The 22,705-nt window shown below is 35.4% G+C and overlaps 1 protein-coding gene across 1 annotated transcript in view; it reads left to right on the top strand.

Moving 5' to 3' along the window:
* The first annotated feature begins 768 nt into the window (after window positions 1–768).
* Window positions 769–22,705, top strand: part of ttyh2 (tweety family member 2) — a 47,985-nt gene continuing 26,048 nt past the window's right edge. The window contains exons 1-2 of the mRNA XM_052611859.1: window positions 769–1,241; window positions 16,472–16,647. Of these exons, the coding sequence (XP_052467819.1) occupies window positions 1,113–1,241; window positions 16,472–16,647 (305 nt within the window). The 5' untranslated portion in view covers window positions 769–1,112. The remainder of the gene's footprint in view (window positions 1,242–16,471; window positions 16,648–22,705) is intronic.

Below are 22,705 nucleotides of genomic sequence, written 5' to 3' on the forward strand. Positions count from 1 at the left end.
AATGTAGTAAAAACTAAAAACTCATGCCTTTGCGTGGAGTATTAAGTATGTCTACCTTTTGAAATGTAGTGTTTTTATCAGGTTAATTATTCTTTGGTGGCTCATTGCTTGCAGATGGATGAATTTTTCATTTTGTGAATTTAAACCTTTTCAAAAAATGTTTAGAAATTGTTTTATGAAATCTCAAACCACATGAAAAATAATAACCACATTTACCAATTACTGGCGTTCTGTTCAAGATCATGAAATTTAACTAAGGTGATAGTTAAGAGTTGAATGCTGATATTGCAACAAATTTAGGAGAAAAGGTTGACTGCAAAACCATGATAACAGGAATAACTTACAAACCTACCAAAACCAGAATGAGACCATGATCTCAAAATATCACATCTAAAATAACCTCACTCTGAAAATGTATAGAGCAATTTTTTTTTTAAATTAGGTAGTATTTTTGTTGATTTGCTAGTAAGATTTTGTGTCAGCTTTTTATTCCAGTATTTTGAAAATGTTCTTTGTGCGTGTCCTTGTCTTTTGTTCCAGTGTCTGCATTTACTCGAGTTGCCCAATAGATGGCAGCATTGCGTTATATATTTTCAAATAAATGCAAATCTCATTTTAAGAATATTTAATTAAGAAAAAAAAATAAAGATGATCTCCAATGTCATCAATATATATAATTTTAATATCTACTGAATCTTGTTATCAGTAGAATTAGGCCACCAAAAAATGAAACTGCCCCTCATACATCCTCATTCTTCTATTCAGGCGCGACCCCGAGTCCCATTCGTGCGCTCCGCTCATTCATGCGCGCTCCCGAGTTCTTCAGAGCGCACAACGCGCAGGAATGGCTGCGGCACGAGACCGGGATTTAATGCAATAATTCAACATTTCCCGTGAATTCCCACGGACGGGGGGTTTGGTGGAAGTATTCAGAGTTCTTCTTATGTCCCTTTCAGCACTTTTATTTGAGTACTCCGTCTCTCTAGTTTCTAAATCCATGGCTTTTGTTTGAGAAGACAGGACAGTGGAGAATAACCGGGAAAGAAACACCCAAATTGTCCGACCGTCTCTATCTGGGAAAGTGATTTATTGGTCTCCTCGACTGCTGAAGGATGTCGTCTGCACGGGTTGATTATATCGCTCCTTGGTGGACTTACTGGCTTCATCAGTTTCCTCATGTGACTCTAAGGTTTCAGCCGTTGGATCACACGTTTAAACCGCAGGATGAGAACTACCAGCAGGTCAGAGCTCCTGGTTTTATGGCACACAGGTTCATAAACACAGTCAGGAGTGGCTTCATGTACTGCACTGTCACTCTTATTTTCAGTTTGGGACTCCACGTCGTAGTCCAAATATAGAGAATGTCAAAAAAATGTTTCAGATGTCCTTAATGAGATCGTTTTCATTATGTTTTTGCGTATATTTTCATTATATGAAAAGACACACTCTAGTTAATTATACTTGTATTGGTTAAATTATTGTATATGTATTTATTTTCAAATGAAGTCCACACACAAATGCTACTATATATTCAACAAAAAGATAAAAGCTTCAATAAACTCATTTTAGTTTTGTCTAGGTCAGATGAACATATAAAATAATTTAAAAGGAAATCAGTTGATTAATATTGGAATTGCTGGGATTATTTTTGCTCTTTCACCATTGTGGTCTCTGAAAGATATGGGTGTTATTTTATTATCATTGAGGTGCTATTGTAGTTTTTATTAATATTTTGGATTAATTAAAACATTTATATTTTTCTGCTTTTAAATTTTGTTGAATATTTGTCATTTTTATTAGTTGTTGTTTGATTCAGTTGTATTTCGGTTTCTATTTTAGTTCATAAAGTTAGACTGAACGGGTATTTTAATATTTTATTTCAGTTAATGTTTATGTTATTTCAGGTATCATTTTATATATATATATATATATATATATATATATATATATATATATATATATATATATTAGTAAACTGTAATAACCCTGCTTCACGCTTGCTTTATTTGTCATATTGTGTGTACAGTTCAGATTGGCTTTATTCTCTGTGTTTCCCCTCCTGCTTTCTGTGTGAGCTGTGATAGACTCCCATTCCATTAAAATTTCTTAGAAAGATTGTAATGAGAGTACCCTTGTGCAATATGAATGATGAAATGCAGTACGTGTTCAGATGAATTGAGTGTCTGATTGGTCTACCCATTGTTTTTCGCCCCCAAAATGAAGTCATGCTATTGTCTTGTATAAAAGCCTCTTTCTGAAAAGTGCATGTCTGCTTTCAGTTTCGGCATTGTTAAACCTCAGTTATATTTATCTGCTGGGTTTTGAAATGTCTAATAGCTGGCACGTATAAAGTAAATAGTTTATTTGTAGTCACTGAATGCTGAAAATCACTGTCATGTCCCAAACCACATTTCACAGCAGAACTGCGTCTCATTTTGAACCAGATTGAGTTGCTAAAACACATATTTCCTATCCTGTAAGTTGCTTGAACCTTTGCTGCACCTGTCTTTGTGAGCGTGATGGGGTTTTTCCGCTGACCTGTAGCAATATCATATTGATTAGAGATGGAGTGAGGGTGAATGTGAGAGAGGATGGAGGGGCAGAGTGTTCATTTCTGGAGCTGTCTGTCTCTGTTAAGGCAGATGGTGTAAATGGAGGCAGAGCGAGACCAGATGCTGTGGTGTAATATCAGGTGCTCACGCTGGCTCCTCCATCGTCTAACACCGGGGCGTTTTCACGTGGCCTGAGGGATCCTCCTTCATAACCCATTTTCCCCCAGTTTGTGAATCTAAATGCTCTGTTCCTGCTGACACTGGGATTTGAATCCTAATAGCTTTTCAGCAGAACAGGAAACTGGTGAGATCTCTTTCCTCTGTGGGGTTTTAGGTTTGGCCTGGGAGATTGTGCATATGAGAGACTGATGTGCTTCATATCTAATTGCTGACGTTCATTATGAACGCCAGACGGATGATGTGCTCTCTATAGAGACTCGCTGTGTTTAATCGGTACAGCAGTTTAGCCGACACTAAATGTTGCAGATGATTAGGAGAGAAAGATCAGTTTGGATCCATTTCTTACAATTTCAACGTGTTTCCTATTAGTCACAATGAATTATGAAGATTATTAAATTTGATCAGTATGACAAAAATAAATAAATAAATAAATCCCATTGAAAAACAAAAATGTGAATATATATTTATATATATATATATATATATATATATATATATATATATATATATATATATATATATATATATATATATATATATATATATATATATTCTGGAGAGTATAAAATCAGTAACCGTTATGACATTTTATTTGATAATGTTTATTATATTATTGTTATAAATCTATTTTATTCCATTTCAGAAATTTGCTAAACATTCCAGTGTGAAATCAGTTATTTGTATTTATGTATTTTATTTTATTTATTATGTATTTATTTAATATTTTTAAGTTGTAAAAAATGTATATGAAAACATTCTAGAGAATAACATATGTTTGTTTGGTATGCTTTCATCTCTTATTTGACACTGACCCAAGTGAAAATATTTCCGCTTTGTATTTAGACTTAGATTCCCCAATGAGCAGGCCCAGATGAAATCTGCAGACGGTTTCTGTGCATCTTCTGCTGATTTTGAAAGAATCTTTGGAATAAATTTAAATATGGTCCATAATAAAACATGGCTTTCATTGTGGTATTTTGTGGATGCAGATCCCTTCTGGGCCTGTCAGTGAGGACATCAGGCCCAGAAAAGACCAATCGTCAAGTTATGCCTGAGTGGATATGTGTTTTTGTGTTAGATGGGTCAAAAGTCATCTGTCCATATGATTCACTTATTTCCTGTGGGGATTAATTGCTAACAGCTATTTTGTTTTCTCCCCCATCCTAGACAGAGGATACATCTGTTTAGTTCACACCATAAAGAGATTTGTGTGCCCAGATATTTATTTAAAGGCAGCTGTAGATATTTAGTTGCTGTTTTTGTAGTTAAAGTTATTGTGATGTACAAGTAAACGTGACAACATTTTAAATAAAAACTTTGAAGCTACATTAAATTTTTTTGTTGTTGAGGTATTATGGATGCTTGCTAGGGTGGTCGGTGTGTTTGATAGGTTTTTTTTTTTTTTGTCACCCATGTATATATGTGATAGTCATTAGACCTCTAAAGACGTCTGTCTCCTCATCGAGCCACTTACCGTATTTTTCGGACTATAAGTCGCACCTGAGTATAAGTCGCATCAGTCCAAAAATACGTCATGATGAGGGAAAAAACATATATAAGTTGCACTGGACAATAAGTCGCATTTATTTAGAAACAAGAACTGAGAGAAAACATTACCGTCTACAGTCGCGAGAGGGCGCTCTATGTCTTCAGTTTAGACTACAGGAGCACTGAGCAGCATAGAGCGCCCTCTCGCGGCTGTAGACGGTAATGTTTTCTCTTGGTTCATTTCTCTCGGTTCATGTCAAATTAATTTTGATAAATAAGTCGCACCTGGCTATAAATCGCAGGACCAGCCAAACTATGAAAAAAAGTGAGACTTATAGTCCGGAAACTACGGTTATTGAAATGTCAAAAAAACACTTATACTTTAGATGACAAAGTATTTTTCACAAATAAATAAATATTTAATTTAACAAAGTTATTGGGGGGTGTCCCATACATTGGTTTATTTATGGCCACCCACAATATCAAAACTGACCGCCACAAATAGATTTTCCAAAAGGCTTTGAAGTTGCTGAATAAATATGAGAACTGCAAGTTTCAAAACCAAAAACTTCCGCGGATGTTTTTATTCCACTCTATTTCAGAAGAAAAGCTGACCGAAATTTTCTGAAAATTTTCGATGTCATTTTCATTACATCTTGCAAGGAATGCCTCATAAATCATTAGCTGCATTTACATGGAGCCTTCTAATGCGATCGTAATAGGACTAGACGTCAATCGGATTGAATTGGATCGATCCGACTAAAATTTCGATCGGATTGTAAGGGGTGGTTTATCCTTTTGTAATCCGAGCGAGAGGACATGTAAACACTTGATCGGATTGAAAACCGAAACTGGAAAGTACTGTGCATGTGAAATAGAAATAGCGTAATGACATATGACGAGCGGAACGAGCTGTTCTACCTGGTCAATAAAATGTTCTGTTATTATAAATCTCCCCTTTCACTCAGTGTATGTGAAGTGGAACACAACCACATCCCACCAGTCCTCATTTAAGACTCTCATCAACAGACGTCTAGTTTTGACTCTGAATATCCATGCAGTGAGCGCATGTCAAAAGAGTAAATCTGATCTGAAGCTTGTGACAAGTAAACGCACACATCAACCCGATCACTTTATTTACCATTAATGTAAACACCACGTTCGGATTCGTCAATCAGAATGAATTCATTCCGATGGAATCTAAAAGTATCCATGTAAACACACCTAGTGTTTGTGAGCCCAGTGCTGCGTTGTAGACAGCTGTTACTGTAGAAACCTCTATCTCTCCCTCTCTAATAGCACCACCTGCTGGCAGAAAAAATTATTAGCATATTTATATATGGGGCAGGGAGTTCTGCCACAAATAGAGTAAATAAGGCTGTGGGAAACTGTATTGTTTTGGCTTCAGAAGACACTTTAGTGTTGTTTCATGGTACGTTTGCTTGCGATTTGCTCAGAAAGCCTCAGTTTTGTATTTTATGTATATTATTTTATTTACAATTCCACTTTTGTGTAACTTCCTTGTTTCTTTCTTCCTTTTCCTCAGTCTCTCTTTTTTCGTCATGGTTTGTTTTGTTTTTCTGTTTCTTTCATTCTTAAGCATTTGTGTTTACTACTTTTCTTATTGTCCATGCTTTCTCATCTCCTTGTTTCTTTTTACAGCCTCAAAGACCTCTTTACGTCCTCCTTAACTGAACATTAATTGGAAGGAGCAGTTTAATGTTGTAAGCTGGTATTTTTTATTTTTATCTCGACCATGAAGACAAAGGTTGCATAAAAAAATCATTAGGCCCATTGTCTGGCTTGATTTAAACAGAAACATTCACTAGAAAACTGCAACTTGAAAATGCTGGTCTTCCACAGTGTCTGATTACAGCATAAAGAGTTGCGAAAAAAAAAAAAAAAAAGAAGTTTGTACTTCCTGCACTTCAAGCGTCACCCATCAGAATTGTGAAGATGACGTTTGGTTTTCCTTTTGGTTGGAACAATGTTTTAATAGCAATACAGAGCTAAAGTGTTTACACCTTTCGGGGCGAATCAACCTATAAAGATATATTTGGCATTACGTATTGTAAGCTGGTATAGGAGAAAAAGATTACACGCTTCAGCTTTTAGATGCAGAAATATTTGCTCATAGGCCAAAATTGAGTCATAAATCATATGAGAGTAATAATAATAATAATAATAAAAAAAAAAAAAATCACATGCCTTATGATTTATTTTACTTTAGTAATTATATGTGGAATTTCCCCAGTGCTCTCTGAACATCACTTTATATATAAATTGTGGGGTAGAGGCCATATTTTTCTTTTTTCAATATGACCAGTTATATTTAGGGCTTCACATTTGCCCTTTTCCCAACATTTCTGATGTTTGGGCCAATATCTCTCACCATGACTTTGGTGTCTAGCCTCTTTGTTTGCTTATTTATTGTCTCCCTTAGGCTCAGTTTTATCGCTTCAGACCTGAACCGTGGCACTTCACTTCAATTTGAGATGTAAGAGGAAAGAAAAACGCTGCATTCTGGGTGGGCCAGGTTTCGTGAAACCACAAAGGAAGTTTTCCCAATAAGGATGTGAAAGATGTGTGGTAAACCTTATCAACTTTCTAAATCGGGCCAATCAGATATATCAGAGACCCACAGTTTGTTTTGGGGTAGTTTAGGACAGAAATATTTAGTTTAAGTTTGACATGGTGGTAAATCAGGAGCTCATTGGTTTGTTGCAATGTCCTTTTTTTTTAATCCTTATATAGCAGCAAGACAATATTTAAGCATATACTGCTAGTCTAATGATGGTGGTCCGGTCAAGTTGAGAGAAAAGACAATTGTCAGCTTGTGGTATTCGGGTCAGAACTGTTAGTAAAGAATCGGGGGATCAGTGAATAGTATTATTTTACATGCAATGGAATGTATTGCATATTCTCCAACCCACTCAGAGTGACGGTACTATTGCATCAGTCTTTTATTTAGAATGAGCTTGTGAAATATTTAATTTTAAAGTTAAGTATTCATTTTTGTTACTTCAATGAGCATTTTAATATCAGTGCATTGAAGCGTGCATGTATTGCATGATATTTTCATTTCCCAATCAGCTCAGAGATGGCTGTTTCATCAGATTTGTAATCCATCACTACGTCTGTTAGTTCATGTTACTTCTTAGGTCCTCATTGCATTTTTGAAAGAGCCTTGTCTTCGCAATAGATATGAGATGTTAAAAAATAAAGTGAATCAATTTGAATTTGAAAAACGTAACTCAGATCTGTTTTTGCTGAAAGTTATTAAATATTAAAATATTTTATATTACATATGTAGTGTTCAGATATTTCTCAGTTCATTTATTGAAATATTAATAATATTCACTGCAGGATTATTACATATAATAAATGAATGCAGTATTATTATTTTTTTTTCATTTCATTAGGTTTTACAAGAAAGTTTGTGACAGTTCCTGTAGTTATTCTACAAAAAAAATATTTTCTGTTTTTCTCATCAGTGCTTTTGTTTTCAGTTCACATTAGAGGCAGATACATGCCCATTTAGGCTGTATATTTAGACATTTCTTACTGTTACAGTACATGGAACATGGAGCCCGTATCATCTTTCTCTTTGTCTCTCCTTGATTTTAATTCACCCAAAGCCCATGACCTGCTCCGCTCTGAGTTAATGATGTCCCAGCTGTGAGGTTAGGAAGGTTCACTCGAGCGCACTGTGTTGGAAAAGCCCCCTGAGGTTGCCCCTGAACCCCTTTTAAAAGCTGTTCAGGAGAGACGAGGACAGAATCGAGTGAGGTTGACTGGTCCGTTGAGGTCCTTCCTAAAGGCTTGCCTCTGCTTTACTATCAAACCCCAGTCATCCCCGGCCCTGCCTTGATCCAACACTGGAATCTTCTCAAATATGCCTGTATATTGTTCACTGAAACTATTTGCAGCCTTCTGTTCACTGAGATCTTGGAAATCTCCTGGAGATTGCATTAGCATATTTTTGACGATTCATTTTCAGTGACGTTTAACGGCAGATTTAATATATAATACGATAGCTTTTCCCATGATTTCATCATGTAAAATTTATAATTCTGTACCTCACAGAGCATACAGCTGTAAAATTGTCGACTTCTGATCAGGTGGTTGATGGTGTCACTCTTCAGCGAGTGTAGATCTCTCTCTGCTCCCAACAGATGGGTGTCAGAGCGCTCCACACAGCTGTTCTCCATCTGCTGTGACCATCGCATAGCTGAAGTTTGGCTCAGAACTTCCACAGAAAGCACATTCATCACTTAGCTCAACAAAATATGTTTCAATCCCAATTCGCAAAGTACAAAAGTTCATATTGCACTGGTGATGATATATAGCTAAGCTGGTATTGAGAGATTATGTCAATATAATGTGAAATAACATCTTGAAGAAACATCTTAAACTTTGGACAATGTTTTATTGAGACAAATCTGAAAGGCCATTCAGACTGGCAGCGTTTTGCATGAGTCCGAGATTTTCAGCCACATGAGTGACAGTGACCATTGGAGAATCAAGTTGAGCGGCTTTAAACTTGTCAACCTCTAGCGCTGTCAGTGTGAACCACGCCTGACATTTTCCTTACTAACCATGACAAGTGATGAGTCATCTTGGTTTCTATTTCTGTAGAGTTGGGTAGGGCGTCTACAGTGGAATTTCATTGGTTTAAAATCTGATGTTAAGCATCAGAAATGTTCTGATTGGCAGTGATGTTATCATATCACAAGCATTTTCTCTTTCAGTTTACTTGTGGTTGGAAACTTGTCAGCTTGTACCTGTTTTGGACACAGCATAAGGGTTTATTACCTATAACTGTAGGTTTGTGGTGTATTCGTATTTTGTAATTAATGGAAAAATATTTGATTTACACTATGTCAGTAATTGTCTAAAATGTTTTTAAAGGCTGCATTTATATGATAACAAATGCAGTAAAACTGCCATATTGTGAAATAGTATTACAATTTAAAGTATTTTTTATTTATTAAGATATTTTAAAATGCTATTTATTCTGATGATGGTAAAGCTGAATAACTCTAGTCTTCAGTGTCGAATGATCCTTCATAAATCACAGCTGATTTGGTGCACAACAAACATTTCTTGTTATTGTTGAATTCAGTGTTGAATAGGGTTGTGGAAACAGCGATTTCACATATATATATATATATATATATGTGTCTCAGACAAGCAAACAGTGTAAACTTTGAACCATTATCATGTTGGAGCAGCTTTACATTCTTACGTATCCCTGTCTTTCTTCAATTTATAAAAAAATATCGACCACTTTCCCTAGAAACCTGACCTGAGATCAGTCATCTGTTTCCTCCATGTGAAAATATTCAGTTCAGTCTTGTTTAAAGGTCCCAAACTCCAGTATTTGACTTTTATTTCCCTTTATAGAGATCTTCCCGCAGGCAGCAAACGGTACTTGATTCGCCTGTTTGTTCCTCGAAGCTTAAAGGCTTTGTCAGTGGTACTTCATTCACATCCAGTTTTACAGCCTGTCTATTCATGAGGATGATGTGATTGGCGATTGGAAAGGGTGTTTTATACTGGCACGTAGCCAGCTATGGCTGTATGTCAGTGAACCCCAGGAAGACTCGGTCTGGGAGTGGACGCACTATGCAAACAAGATGAAGAACAACACTACGTAGTTTACAAAATCACTGAACTGAAATAACCCAGATCTGTTTGTGCTAAAAGATATGTAAAGTGTTTGCACATTCTTGTGCCTGATGATTGTCATGATTGATGTGCTTAAATAATTTTGAAATCGGATCCGTGTATCTTAAAAAAATTTCAGATTTGGCCTGTAGCATTTGAGGAGAAATTGTTTTAGGAGTCTCCTACAATAGGTTTACATGTATTCAAGGTCCAAAAAAATAGTTTTCTCAAAATTAAGTTTGAATGTCGGTTCAGTCTCTCTAAACCCCTCATTTCTGCAAGTCTACTCTGCTCTAATTGGTCAGATGGTCCAGTCTTTTGTGATTTCTGATTGGTAAAATGGTCCAGTCTTTTGTGATTGGTCTACCGTGTACAGCGCATGTCGGAAACGATATGCCCATTGCTATAGTTCCGAGTTTTGAATGCTTGATAGAAAATAAAAACAACTATTATTTATCATATTTATCATATTATTTATCATACTTAATTCATTTGAGACAGTTGGTCCAGATAAAGTGGGTACTGAGCTATTTTTCAAGAGCAAGGATTTTTTGAACCCAGTGTTGAACTCCTAGCAATGCAGCTATGCCATTGCAGGAATAAATATATTTTTTGAAATATATCGAAGAAAAAAAAAATAAAAAAATAAAAAATAATATATATATATATATATATATATATATATATATATATATATATATATATATATATATATATATATATATATATATATATATATATATATATATATATAGTAATAATATTTTGCAATATTACAGTTTTTACTGTGTTTTTGATCAAATGAAGCCTTGGTGAGACTTTTTTTCAAAAATGTTACTGCATATAATATAAATATACATGAAGTAATGTAATCAGTGTTATTAATCTCAGGTACTATAAAGTGTTTCCTTTGTATATACTTACAGTATATATATGCCACAGTCATAACATTCTAAATGAATAAGCAGTGTTTCACTCATTTCCTTTAGGCTTCAAATTAAACTTTATTATGTTGAACAAGATGCTGAGCACTTCATTCCAGGAGAAAGACAGCAGTGTTTTTGACGAGAGGCAGTGGATGGCTGTGAGTGAGGATGTGCAGAAATTATGTTCACATGGACTGTGCAACGTCCTTTGTTTTCTTTCATGGAGACTACCATGCCACTTTTTTCCCCATAATCCTCTGTTTGAACCCCTTTGAGAATTCCCTTGTGTCTTTTTTCTTTCCCACCATTCTCTCCACCCTCCTTCCCAGCTCCCTACTTCTGTGTTTCCCCACCCCTTTACTGTCCTTTCTTCTTCTCACCTGTCCTTCTCTTGTCTGCCCTCTCTCTCTCTCTCTTTCTTTTTCTCCTAGACGCCTCTCTTTTGGATAAGATGGATGGGCTGCAGAAATTGAATGAAACAAGTATTGGAAAAACAAAAAAGTGGAAGAGACAGAGTGGTTGCTTTTCAACCACAGCGGCGTAGAAACAAACAACATTATGGAAGACCTGTCAGCAACATTCCCTTTATTTACATTCATAGAGTTTACAAGCACAGAGAAGCATGCCGCTTTCTGAAGGGCTGTTCGTTTAGAGTCAGTATGAAACACCGATCATGTTTTTTATATTACATTGTATGAAATGCTTTTTTTTTAAGTTGTAATCTAACAGATTGGAGTATGTTCAAGAAAATACTATTACAGACTTACTTTCTACTCAAAAAAAAAAAAAATGTTTATTTGTTACATGTTTAATTCAGTTCAAGACAGTTCAATTATTATTATTTTTACTATCATATTTATTTTCAATTTTATATATATATATATATATATATATATATATATATATATATATATATATATATATATATATATATATATATATATATATATATATATATATATATATATATATTTTTTTTTTTTTTTTTTTTTTTTTTTTTTTTAAGTAAGCCACCACAACTACGGATAAATGATATAAGCAGATGCAAATGAATAATACAAACAAACAATCTAACAGAAAAACTATGATTACCAAACACAGCTACAAATTTTAGTAACATTTTTAGTAACAAGTATGTTTCAGCCATATAACCTTAATCAGGCGTTGTTTATGGTTTACAAAAAAGGTTGCATGACCTAAACATATGCACATTTGAAATCTATAGCAGTGTGCCAGATTCATAATTTTTGTTAAATCAATGAATAAAATCTTCAAAATAAAAAATGGAAACTTTTAGAAATTGTACTTAAATTTTCAGTTCAAAAAAACAAAATGATAAGAAAATGGGAAAAGGTATAGCTCAACGCAAATCATCGGGACATTAGAGGCCTTCTAAAATGAAGCGACGTGTTTGTGTAGGAAAACATATCAATATTTATAACTTTATAAATCAATCTCTATCTTACGCTAACTGATGTAAACACGTTCAGGAGAGTGTTTAAGTGGCAACTTTACAACTGTAAATGAATTGGTGAAAAGGTGTGGGAACTCTGCGCTGTAGTCCTATGGACATTTGTAAGCATTAGCAGTGGCTAATTGAAAAACAGCTCTCTGTCTGTTTGTGCGTTTAAATTACAAGGGAAAAGGTGGGTGGAAATGAATTGGTGAAGAAGTGTGGGAGTGTGTAAATAATTCCTCTTTGCTTTATTTCCATAGAGGATAATGCAGGTGTTCCATTATTCATGTTTGCCTGGTATTAATGCACACCCTCTGTCTGTGTGTGTGTGTGTGTGTGTGTGTGTGTGTGTGTGTGTGTGTGTGTATGCGCGCGTGCACATTGTATTTGTTTGACTATTATAATTACACACTCACTTTTGCTGTGCCAGTGTGTATGTTTGTGACAAAGAGAGCATTGGTAAGGCCAGATAAGTCTGCAACACGGTGCTGTTTATGCGTTTTTGGGAATGTATACCGAATATATTCTGAAGTAATTCGTTATATTCACAATAATGGCTCTGAATTTGTATTGCATGCTTTATCTTCTGTCTTTGTCCGTTTCTCTCTTGCACACAAACAAGCAATATTTTTCTCTTCCCTTCCAATCCTTCTTGTTTACACTCTCTACATAATTTTGTGGGCTTCAGTTCTCTATTTCTTTACCTGTCTATCTTATCTATATGACAGGGAGATGCGTCAAACAGTATTTTGCTGTACTGTGCTAGATATATTGGCTCGATTATTAGCTGGACTGCTTTGTTTGACAATATTTGTTATGTATAGAGTCTTACATAATGCAGTGCTCTTTTTGCACTCATGCCAGACATAATAATTTGTTATGACTAATTTTATCTTTTGTTTTGCAACCACCAGGCTCCAGTAAAAAAAAAAAAAAAACCTGTTACATAGAAATACAAATGCAGTATATAAATAAATAAATATTTTGGGCCTGTATCACCCCTAAATTAGAATCTAAATAATTTATATTTATTATATTTATATATATTACATTTTCTGTTTTATATATTCTGTTTTCTGTTTTCTATATAGTATTTGTAATGTAGAATGTAAAATTCAATTCACTTAATCTTAGATATTTAAACCTTTTTTTTTTTTTTCATGATATATAGGATTGAGCATATACCACCCATCACTAATCTCTTAGGTTTTTCCCTGTCAGATAGAACAAGTTTCTTGTAGTTCACAAAGATCACAGGATTTAGTCAGGGTAATTCCATCCATTTAGTCACACAGATAATTCCTCTTTTCACTCTGTCCCAGGATATACAGGGCAGTGAGGACCTGGTGATGGTGATGTTTATTTGTGCATGTTTGTGTGTGTTCTCTGCTCTGGCCAAAAGTATTAAACATAATGCCAGTCTTTCTCCCCTTATTTCCACACCAACTGCTCCCCTTTCATATACACACACCCTCTCAGTTGGAAAACACACTCTCATTCCCTAATATGTCCCCCTCCCCTCCCATAAGACCCCCTGCTGCTGTCTGTGTGCCTCCTCCCCCCATTTCCTCATCACAGTACCTTCATCAACCCCTATTTTCCCTTAACAAAGGCCTGATGGGGGAATTATCCATCTTCAAAGGTGGAGGAGGGGTTTAGACAGACTCATCTTTTTCAGACAGTGAGACTGAAATGAGACGCTGTTGGTTTCATCAGGCATTTTACTTACAGATCTGACGGTTAAATTGATGCTCTACTCCACCATCATTTAAAATCTTGGGGTCTGTTAGGCTTTAATTTTTTTTATTATTATTATTTTATTCTTAGCAAGGCTGCATTTAATTGATAAAAAATACAGTTAAGAGAGTAATATGAAATATTATCATAATATAAAGTAAATTTAGAATAATTTAAATATATAATCTGTTCTTCTGTCTTCAGTTTCACTTGATACTTCATTATTTATTTATTTATATGATTTTTTGAATATAGATTTTTTTTTTTCATGACAATGTAATAGTCTTGATCAATTCAATACATGCAGCTGTCTAAATTAAAGTATTAATTTATAATAATAATAATAATAATAATAATAATAAAAGGTTTTACTGACCCCAAACTTTTTAAACATTAGTGTATATTAGTCAATTTATAAATTATAACATTGTAAATATGGAAAAAAAAATATGAACAATTTTATTTCAGTATTTTTTTTAGGACTCATTTGCCAAATATTTTGTCATTAAATTGTATTATAAAATGATATGTGTAAAAATCTATTATGATCAGTATGGGTTTCAGTGGTAATGGAGTACAGGATTGTCTATGATAGTTAAAACTGGATAAAATTAGTGTCGAATTATTATTTATAATGTTTACAGACCCTTATATAATCTCAAATGAGATTTAGAGAAAAACTATATTCTATAACCTAGTTCTTTATTCTTTATCCTTTATCGTTTGTCTTTGTCACAGTTGATGAATACGACCACTGGAATTCTGGGTAGAGAGGTTGACTCATCAGTCTTAGAGTTATGGGAGTGAAGCAGGTGGCTTAGGATGTCCCACCACCGACAGGATGAAAGGGAGAATGTTAGATGTAACCGAGAGAGACAGAAACAATGCAGGAAACAGGGATGGTGATGCAGCAAATAAAGATGCTGGGCTGCTTGCTATAGCTGCCCTACTTTCTCTTCAGTGCCAAGAGCAGGATGGGATACGACATATTGTGTGTGTGTGTGTGTGTGTGTGTGTGTGTGCGTGTAAATGAGTGTGGCTTTGTTGAATAATTGTGCCGCCCCATTAGTTGTCATAGTTATTCTCAGTCGCTGCTTAAAGTCCGTAGATTCCTGTCTGGTTGAAGGTTTTAAGACTATTTTCAGTGTCAAAAATCAGACCATGCTCATTTTATGTTTGATTAACAAAGTTCGGGAGGAGCACGTTCAGATAATTAACCCGGCCACTTCATCATCAGTCAGCAATTACCCCATCTATCCTATCAGCTCGAGACAGAACTTCTATAAATAGCCCAAGACATCTCAGCTTAATTCTCTCTGCAGTATTTCAGCATCCCTCCACCACCCCGACCATCGGCCCGTTTTTACCCCAGCACGGGGGGAGTACTCGGGAGGAAGCTGGGGGCACTCTGGATCAGGGCTGAATGCCCGCATACCATTCATGTTGCTTCATTATCTGTAAGGCCAACTCGTGAAACAATGGTGTGTGTACAGTAGTTCGAAGCATAGGCAGAGTGGTACCTTGTGCCCCCATTAAATTCTGTGAGATTAAAATAGCTCCGGCTCTATCAACTAGAGCTCTATGTTATATGACAGAGTGTTGCAGCTGGAAAGGACCTCTTTGTTATCAGTGTAATGCATTGTGCTCGGAAAACATCTCAGGAGGTCATGACTTCAAGCTTCATTAACAACAAACTTGCAATAGCGGACAAGGTCACTGAATTTTAATTGAAGATTAACTAAACTTTAACTAAAGTTCCCTGCTCTACATTTTTACCCCCCACAATCCACTACACTCTGATGTACATCACAATACAGAAGAAAAGATTTGTCGCTACTTCTGTTTCATTACAACTTTATGACTCCATTACGATTCTATTTATTAATAACCCTTTTAAAGGGTTACAATGATGCACCTTGATGAAAAAAAATCTTCCAAGAACATTAATAAGTTTAGTCAAGGTTTCTTGCACCTTGATTTCCTGTATTTCATTCTCTATAAGTTTTTTTCTACTGTACTGATATTAATTAGCAAAACTTTACTTTGGTACTGATGTCAAAATGATTATTTTTTAGAAAAGCAGTTGAACAGGAAACTGTTAGGAGTTGATTGAATTATGAAAAACTTTGCTTTCAGAATTCTTAACACTCTTTTTTTCCCCCTAAAAATAAAAATGTTGTCATCAGTGACACATATTGCATATCCTTTTGATATCAACAACATAACCCATTTTCTAGAATAATGTGACATTTCATATTTCACAGTTAAACAAAAAAATCCTTGTTGCACATGATTTTGGTCCATTAGGAATTGATTGGATCGTGAATTTTTTATTTTATTTTAGTCTTTAAATAGGCTGAGTCGACTGATAAGAGAGCTTTGTGTTATGAGTGACAAACAGACCAAGTTTCCCAGTCCCTTTTAACAAAGAAACTCATATGTGCTGTTTTTGTGTGTTCCAGTCGCTCATCTTCCTGGGCTGTGTAGCAGCAGCTGGGCTCGGTGTGAACCTGCTGTGTCTGGCCATCTACCTGAGCTGCCTCTGCTGCTGTCGGAAGGATGAGGAGGAAGAGGAAAGTAAGAAATCCAACTCCTGCTGTGTCACTTGGGCTGCTGTTGCTGCTGGACTCATCTGCTGGTACGTACCACCCACCGTTCTCACGCTGAGAGAATAAAGCCGCTCAAGATGCAGGCAGCATAGATGAACACTCATGTGCATGGGAGAATAATGTGGTTATCGTGGTCTCTGGCATGGTTGAGCAGAATTTAAAATATTTGCTTTCATAAAGAATGACTTTGCTGTCATCTGTCACACAATTTTCAGTTTTGAAATGAGTAATGGGAAAGGAAAGCTTTGCATCAACATGGCAAATACTAGCGACATTCTTTTTGGAATTAGCTCATGTCTTCCTCAATATTTCCTCACCTATTTTTATTTATTATCTCTCTGCATCTCGCTGTGTCTAGCAAACATTCTAGATGCGCTGATGAAGAGTCTTGTCATTTTAAAGCTCAGTGTCTGGTTGAACAAATCAGTGAGTGAATAAACTGTGAAAACGTATTCATGTAACAAAAGGAAGAATTTGAGAACACTAATGGATCAGACAGGTTATATATGATGTGAAAAACGGCCTCATTTTGGAGTTTAACGGGTCGTATCATGAGGAATCAAACTGTAATTGATATTCTTTAGATGAGAATTCATTGTATCTTACAAAAAACTGTAATTTTCAGAACTCAATATTTTAAACCAGGTTTTAATAAGTTACATTTCTTTTCTTTTTTTTTTTTTTTGAAAGAAATGAATACTTTTATTCAGCATGGAGGACTCATTCAATTGATCAAAAGTGACAGTAAAGACATTTTAATATGTTACAAAATATTTTTATTTTAAATAAATTCTGAACCATATAATCACGCCCCCCCAGTCCAGTACTCAGTGACACACACACACACACACACACACACACACACACACATATATATATATATATATGTGTGTGTGTGTGTGTGTGTGTGTCACTGAGTACTGGAGTAATCGCTGCTGAAATTTCAGCTTTGCCTCACAAAAATAAATGTCTTTTTAAACCATAGTAGGTAACACTTTATAATAACTTTCATTTATAAATTATTAACAAACATTGTGTAATGTTTAACAGATCATTAGTTAATATGTATATTCACATAGCTAGAGATATGAGAAAATGTTCTTACTAATAATGAACTTAATAAACATTACCTAATGATTAGCATATGGTTATTTAATGTAAATTTCAATGCTTACATACATCAGTAAACTGTCAGTTCACATGTTTTCATTTGATGGTCTTTGTTTGTGGTGTAGAACCCTATTTACACATCTTAACAAATAATCTATTAAATGGGGTACAGTGCTGTTTCATGCATTCAGAGTTGTTTACACCGTTAAAGAGTTGGATTCTCATGCTAAGCATAGACAAAGTAAAAAAAAATAAATAAATAAATAAAAAAACATTTGGACATATCATTTATCAAAACAATATAATATAATATAAACAGATTTAACCGTGTTCCCTTATAGTAATAAGGTTTTCAAGAAGTGATTTATCATATGAATAGAAAATTTAATGACATCTATTAGCATTTTACCTTACATGAAATAATGATTTGTTTGAACATTATGCAATATTTAATAACTGTATTAGCAAACATTAACAAGCACATTTAACAAGGTTGCTCTATCCAGTCTTTGATGCAGAGAGCGGTCTGCGTTCCTCTCTTAACACCGGTAGAAACACTCCAGTTTTGTTTTGAGACACATTGTCTGTCAGGTCTGAGTTGGAGGAGGGGTTGTGGGAACGCTCAGAGTCTGACTAGTATTTAAGACTTTAACAGGAGGTTGAATAGTCTTGGACTTACCGAGACAGCCCCCTGACCTCTGCTCAGACACTGTGCACTTTCTGCCTCCATCATCCATTAAGAACGAGAGGCATTCACTTCTAAAACAGCTTCGGGTCTTAGTGACCATGGCTGTCAAGCTCCAAAAAGGACCCCAAAACACCATAAAAGAACTAAGAAAGCAGTCTTTATGACTTGAGTGCTATATTTGAAGTCTTCTGATGCTATAAAATAATATTTTTTGTAATAAACAGAAACTGAAATTTAGGTTGCAATTTACTGAAATCCTCCCCTCTGTTGCAGCTCTTAAATCTCATTCTCCATCCTGAATTCTTGCTGGTAAATTTGATAACAAATACAATTCCAGTGCTTTGGTCAAAGGAAATAATATCAGTGAAGTAATTGGTCCTCACTCAAAGCTATTTTATGACTTCAGAAGACTTGAAATGTATGGTTCACTATTTAATATTGTTTTATTTGAGGGGTTTTCCAACTTTTTCTTTGCAAGGACCACCTTTTGTCAAATATATATATTTCTCACTTGTTTTAAAGACCCAATTGGTGGTGGGGTTGAGGAGAAAATAAATACATGATTTAAAAATCACATAATTGGCTTTTATATATCATCCTACTAGAGTCAAATCAAATTATTAGGCTATTATTTGGAGAATATTTACCTTATTTTTAAACTCTATTTTAAAATGTTTAATGTTAATATAAAGTATTAAAGTCACAATGTAACAAATGTAGTGATTTTTCTTTCTTTCACATTGTGACATCTGAAGGAGAATTATCATATAAGATAAAAAATGTTCAGTGCTCCGCTTTTTGATTAGTAACATGAAAATTGGAGAAATTAAACACATGCATGGATGAATCAATCAAATTTTTTTTAACTTTTTTTTTTTATGTTGACTTCTAATAGACTTCGAGTTATTATTACTAGATAAAATATTAAGAAAAATAATGCAATTGTGATTAAGGTCTTGATTTCGGACCAGTTTTCAGAGAGTAAAAACAAACATAACATAAAAAAAAAAAAAAAGTGTTAAACATAATCCCAGTACTGCTATATGATGATTTCGCCCTTTTTTTAAAGCTTGACAGTCATGGTGTAGTAGTCAGTTTTGGTTTCATGTTGTCATATATCGGTCAGCAAAAATGGATATCTTTGTAGACAGCCACATTCCCAGACCTTCAAGGTCTTAACTCTTGGGAGCTTCACTGCACACAGCTTTATTAAAGGAAGTAGCTGTTACTTTGACATGCTACTAGCAAAAGGGTAGTTATTTAATCAAACTCAATGCTCCAGTCTCATAGCAGGCACTATCCCAGCTGTTATATCATCCCAGCACTGCTGGAGAAATGCTGAGCCCTGAAGTGCTCCGTTGAATTAGTTTGTGTTGAGTATCAATGTGTGTATATAAATGTATGTATGCTTATGAGAGCACCATCTTCTCTCTTAATCCCATGACACTCATCTGTGTTGATATTATTAAATTAGCATTAGGACTGTTGGTATTCTGAAAGCTTCTGTGGTGAAACAGAGCCCACTGTTGGCTTAAATGCAGAAACGTGGTCAGAGTTAAACAGCAGGAATTGAATCTGTATGTCACAACTAAAGAAAACATCATCTTGGCTGATGAGTCTGAATTTGTCTTGTATACCTTGAATTGGGGGTGGCTGACCAACCCCTATCTTTCTGTGTGTGTGTGTGTGTGTGTGTTTGTGTGTGTGTGTATTAGTCAGTCATTTTGACTTTAGTGTTTTGATTATATTTCAACGATGAATATTTCTATTTTGCCAGCAAAATCATTGTCAATATATATCACCCAGCACTTTTCATATGATATCAGTTTCAATGTTTAGTTAGTTAAGGTTATGGATTCTGGAAAATGTCACCATTTTCACCTTGATGACATTACTGATATCTTGTAGCTCGTTTACTGAAAGCTATCTGTTGGTGTTGCATTTTCTGTATACAGCCATCTTTGGAAACATAGCATTAAACTCTATTAAAATCTATGTGTTTTTGCAAAAAATGTCAGTATATCTCAGCAAGGCCGACTTCATCTCTATTAAATGATAATGTGGTTTTGTAGCAGAAGTGTTTTGTCCAGAAGTAAATCATAGGGTTGCTTGGTTAGGCCTGGTTCACACGGGACGATTTTAAAATTGTCGGCAGATTTTCCAAACCTGAGAGACCCCACACACGGCGATAAAAAATCACGGGTCTAACAGTTTTGGTCGCTCCGTGTGTGGTGTGCAGCCACACGGCAATATCAACACATCACACACGAACCGATTTGACTCCCGAGCATTCCCAGGTCAGACGGGAAATCTCGCAAAATCCCTCGAGATCAAACGTGACTTTAGAGTAAACAATCATGGCGGACGAAGAGGATGCAGTGGCCATAGTTTGTGCTTTGTTTTTAACGGGAAAAAAAAACATAAGAAAAATAAGAAAAGGCGATGGTCAAAGAGGTGGAGACGACGCGAGCATGGACTATACTTGCTATATCATGATATGGAGATAAGTTGTTGTTTTATCTCATAGAAATGTTGTTACGTACTACACAGATTAATAACCGTTGAAATAAACGTTCATATATTAGTTTCCATGTACTCTGGTGGACTGCAGTTGTGGATGTAGTTATGCCCATCGACTTTATTTGTATTTGTTATATTATATACGCCGGCTGTTTTGATTTTGTTTCCCGGTACTATCACTGCCTCGTCACCTCGCGTTCTGATTGGCTACACGCCACAGTCCACAGGCTGCGTGATTGTTTGTCCTCGGGGGACACCACACACGAGAAGAAATCGGGCAAAATAAATCCAACATGTTGGATATCCCCGATTTGAGATCGGAGCGGTCCCGACATTCTTCCGAGCAGAGGAGATTAGTCTTAACACACCACACACGGCAGGAATATTTGATCAGATTATTTTACGATAATCGGAGCATCCTAAGATTGTCGGAAGGGCTGAATCGGGGCTAAAATCGGCCCAATTATCCTGCCGTGTGAACCAGCCTTTAGTTGGATGGATGGAGGAACAAGTAACATTATTGCCCCAAATCAATTTTCTGTCTGGGTCTGGGGTCTGCAGTGTGACATGATGGAGCTCTAAAGGGGTAGTAGATTGCTCTCAGGTGAAATGATAAAGATTGTTCACTAATACATTTGGATTTGGTTTGAACAATTTGATAGCATATCTATGTTAATCTCGTTTGGTCAAAGCACCTGTTTTTAAATTGCATTATAAAAGGAATTAATACAATTTACTTGTTTTATTTAAAGAGGTCCTATCATGAAGATTTCAATTGTCCTTGATTTTTTGAGATGCAATTTTATTTTAATACCAAAGTGTACTGTAACTTTCAGAAGTTGAAGAAAACAATAGAGCTTGTTAAGAATTTATTTGTATTTTTTGCAGGTGAAACTGGCCCTAATTGCAGATGGTGCTTTTCTGACTGCCACTTTAGATGTGAAGAGTCTCATTGTGACTAATGTGAGAATCTTTCTCTCATTTTCTCCATTATGATGCTGAATGGCAGGAGTTGTGCAATAGTTTCTTTGGTATTTAAATGTTCCGTTAATCTACGGCATGTGTTGCCATGGTTGCCCTGTACTCAGATGTACAGCTCTTTTTCACTTAGATCACAACATGAAGAGCATTTCCAACTGCTCTGATTAAAATGAAAGGAAATACATTGAAAACAGAGAAATGTCCATTAGAACTGAGTTGAGTTGTTTTGCAGTTGGTATTTTTCAGTTGTGTAAAGACAGGTCTTGCACATGGTGCGGCTGTCATTCAGATCTCTTCTGCCTGCTCTGCTTCACCTGCATGTGTGTGTACAAGGACACTAGTTGTTTTCTCCCTCATGCACACCTGCTCTCTGACATCTGTTACCTATTGTCAGCTTCCTATTCGTCGTGTGTAAGGGCTCATTCCTGACAGCCACTGCTCGGCATATGGCTGATAGCGATGACTCTAGAACAGCATACTTTAACCTCATCATTAATTTATTTTTTATTGACTGATGCTTGGCCAGAGCAGTGTGTGAGTTTCATAACACCTGCCACATCTTCATAAAACTTTTCATACAAGTAATTTTCATGTCATTGTCTTTTCTTTGACCTCTGCTTTTTGCAATGAAGGTAACATCAGATTGAAGACAATGGTACTATCCTGACATATATTTGATTAAATTAACTTTATGTATTAAACCAGGCCAACCAATCAATCAATCAATCAATTCTAGTTGTTTTTATTCCTGTAGCATTATAACATTTTCTCTTTAGTCTCAACTTTTT

Source organism: Carassius gibelio, chromosome A12 (genome assembly GCF_023724105.1).
Source record: "Carassius gibelio isolate Cgi1373 ecotype wild population from Czech Republic chromosome A12, carGib1.2-hapl.c, whole genome shotgun sequence".
Taxonomy (NCBI): Eukaryota; Metazoa; Chordata; class Actinopteri; order Cypriniformes; family Cyprinidae; genus Carassius; species Carassius gibelio.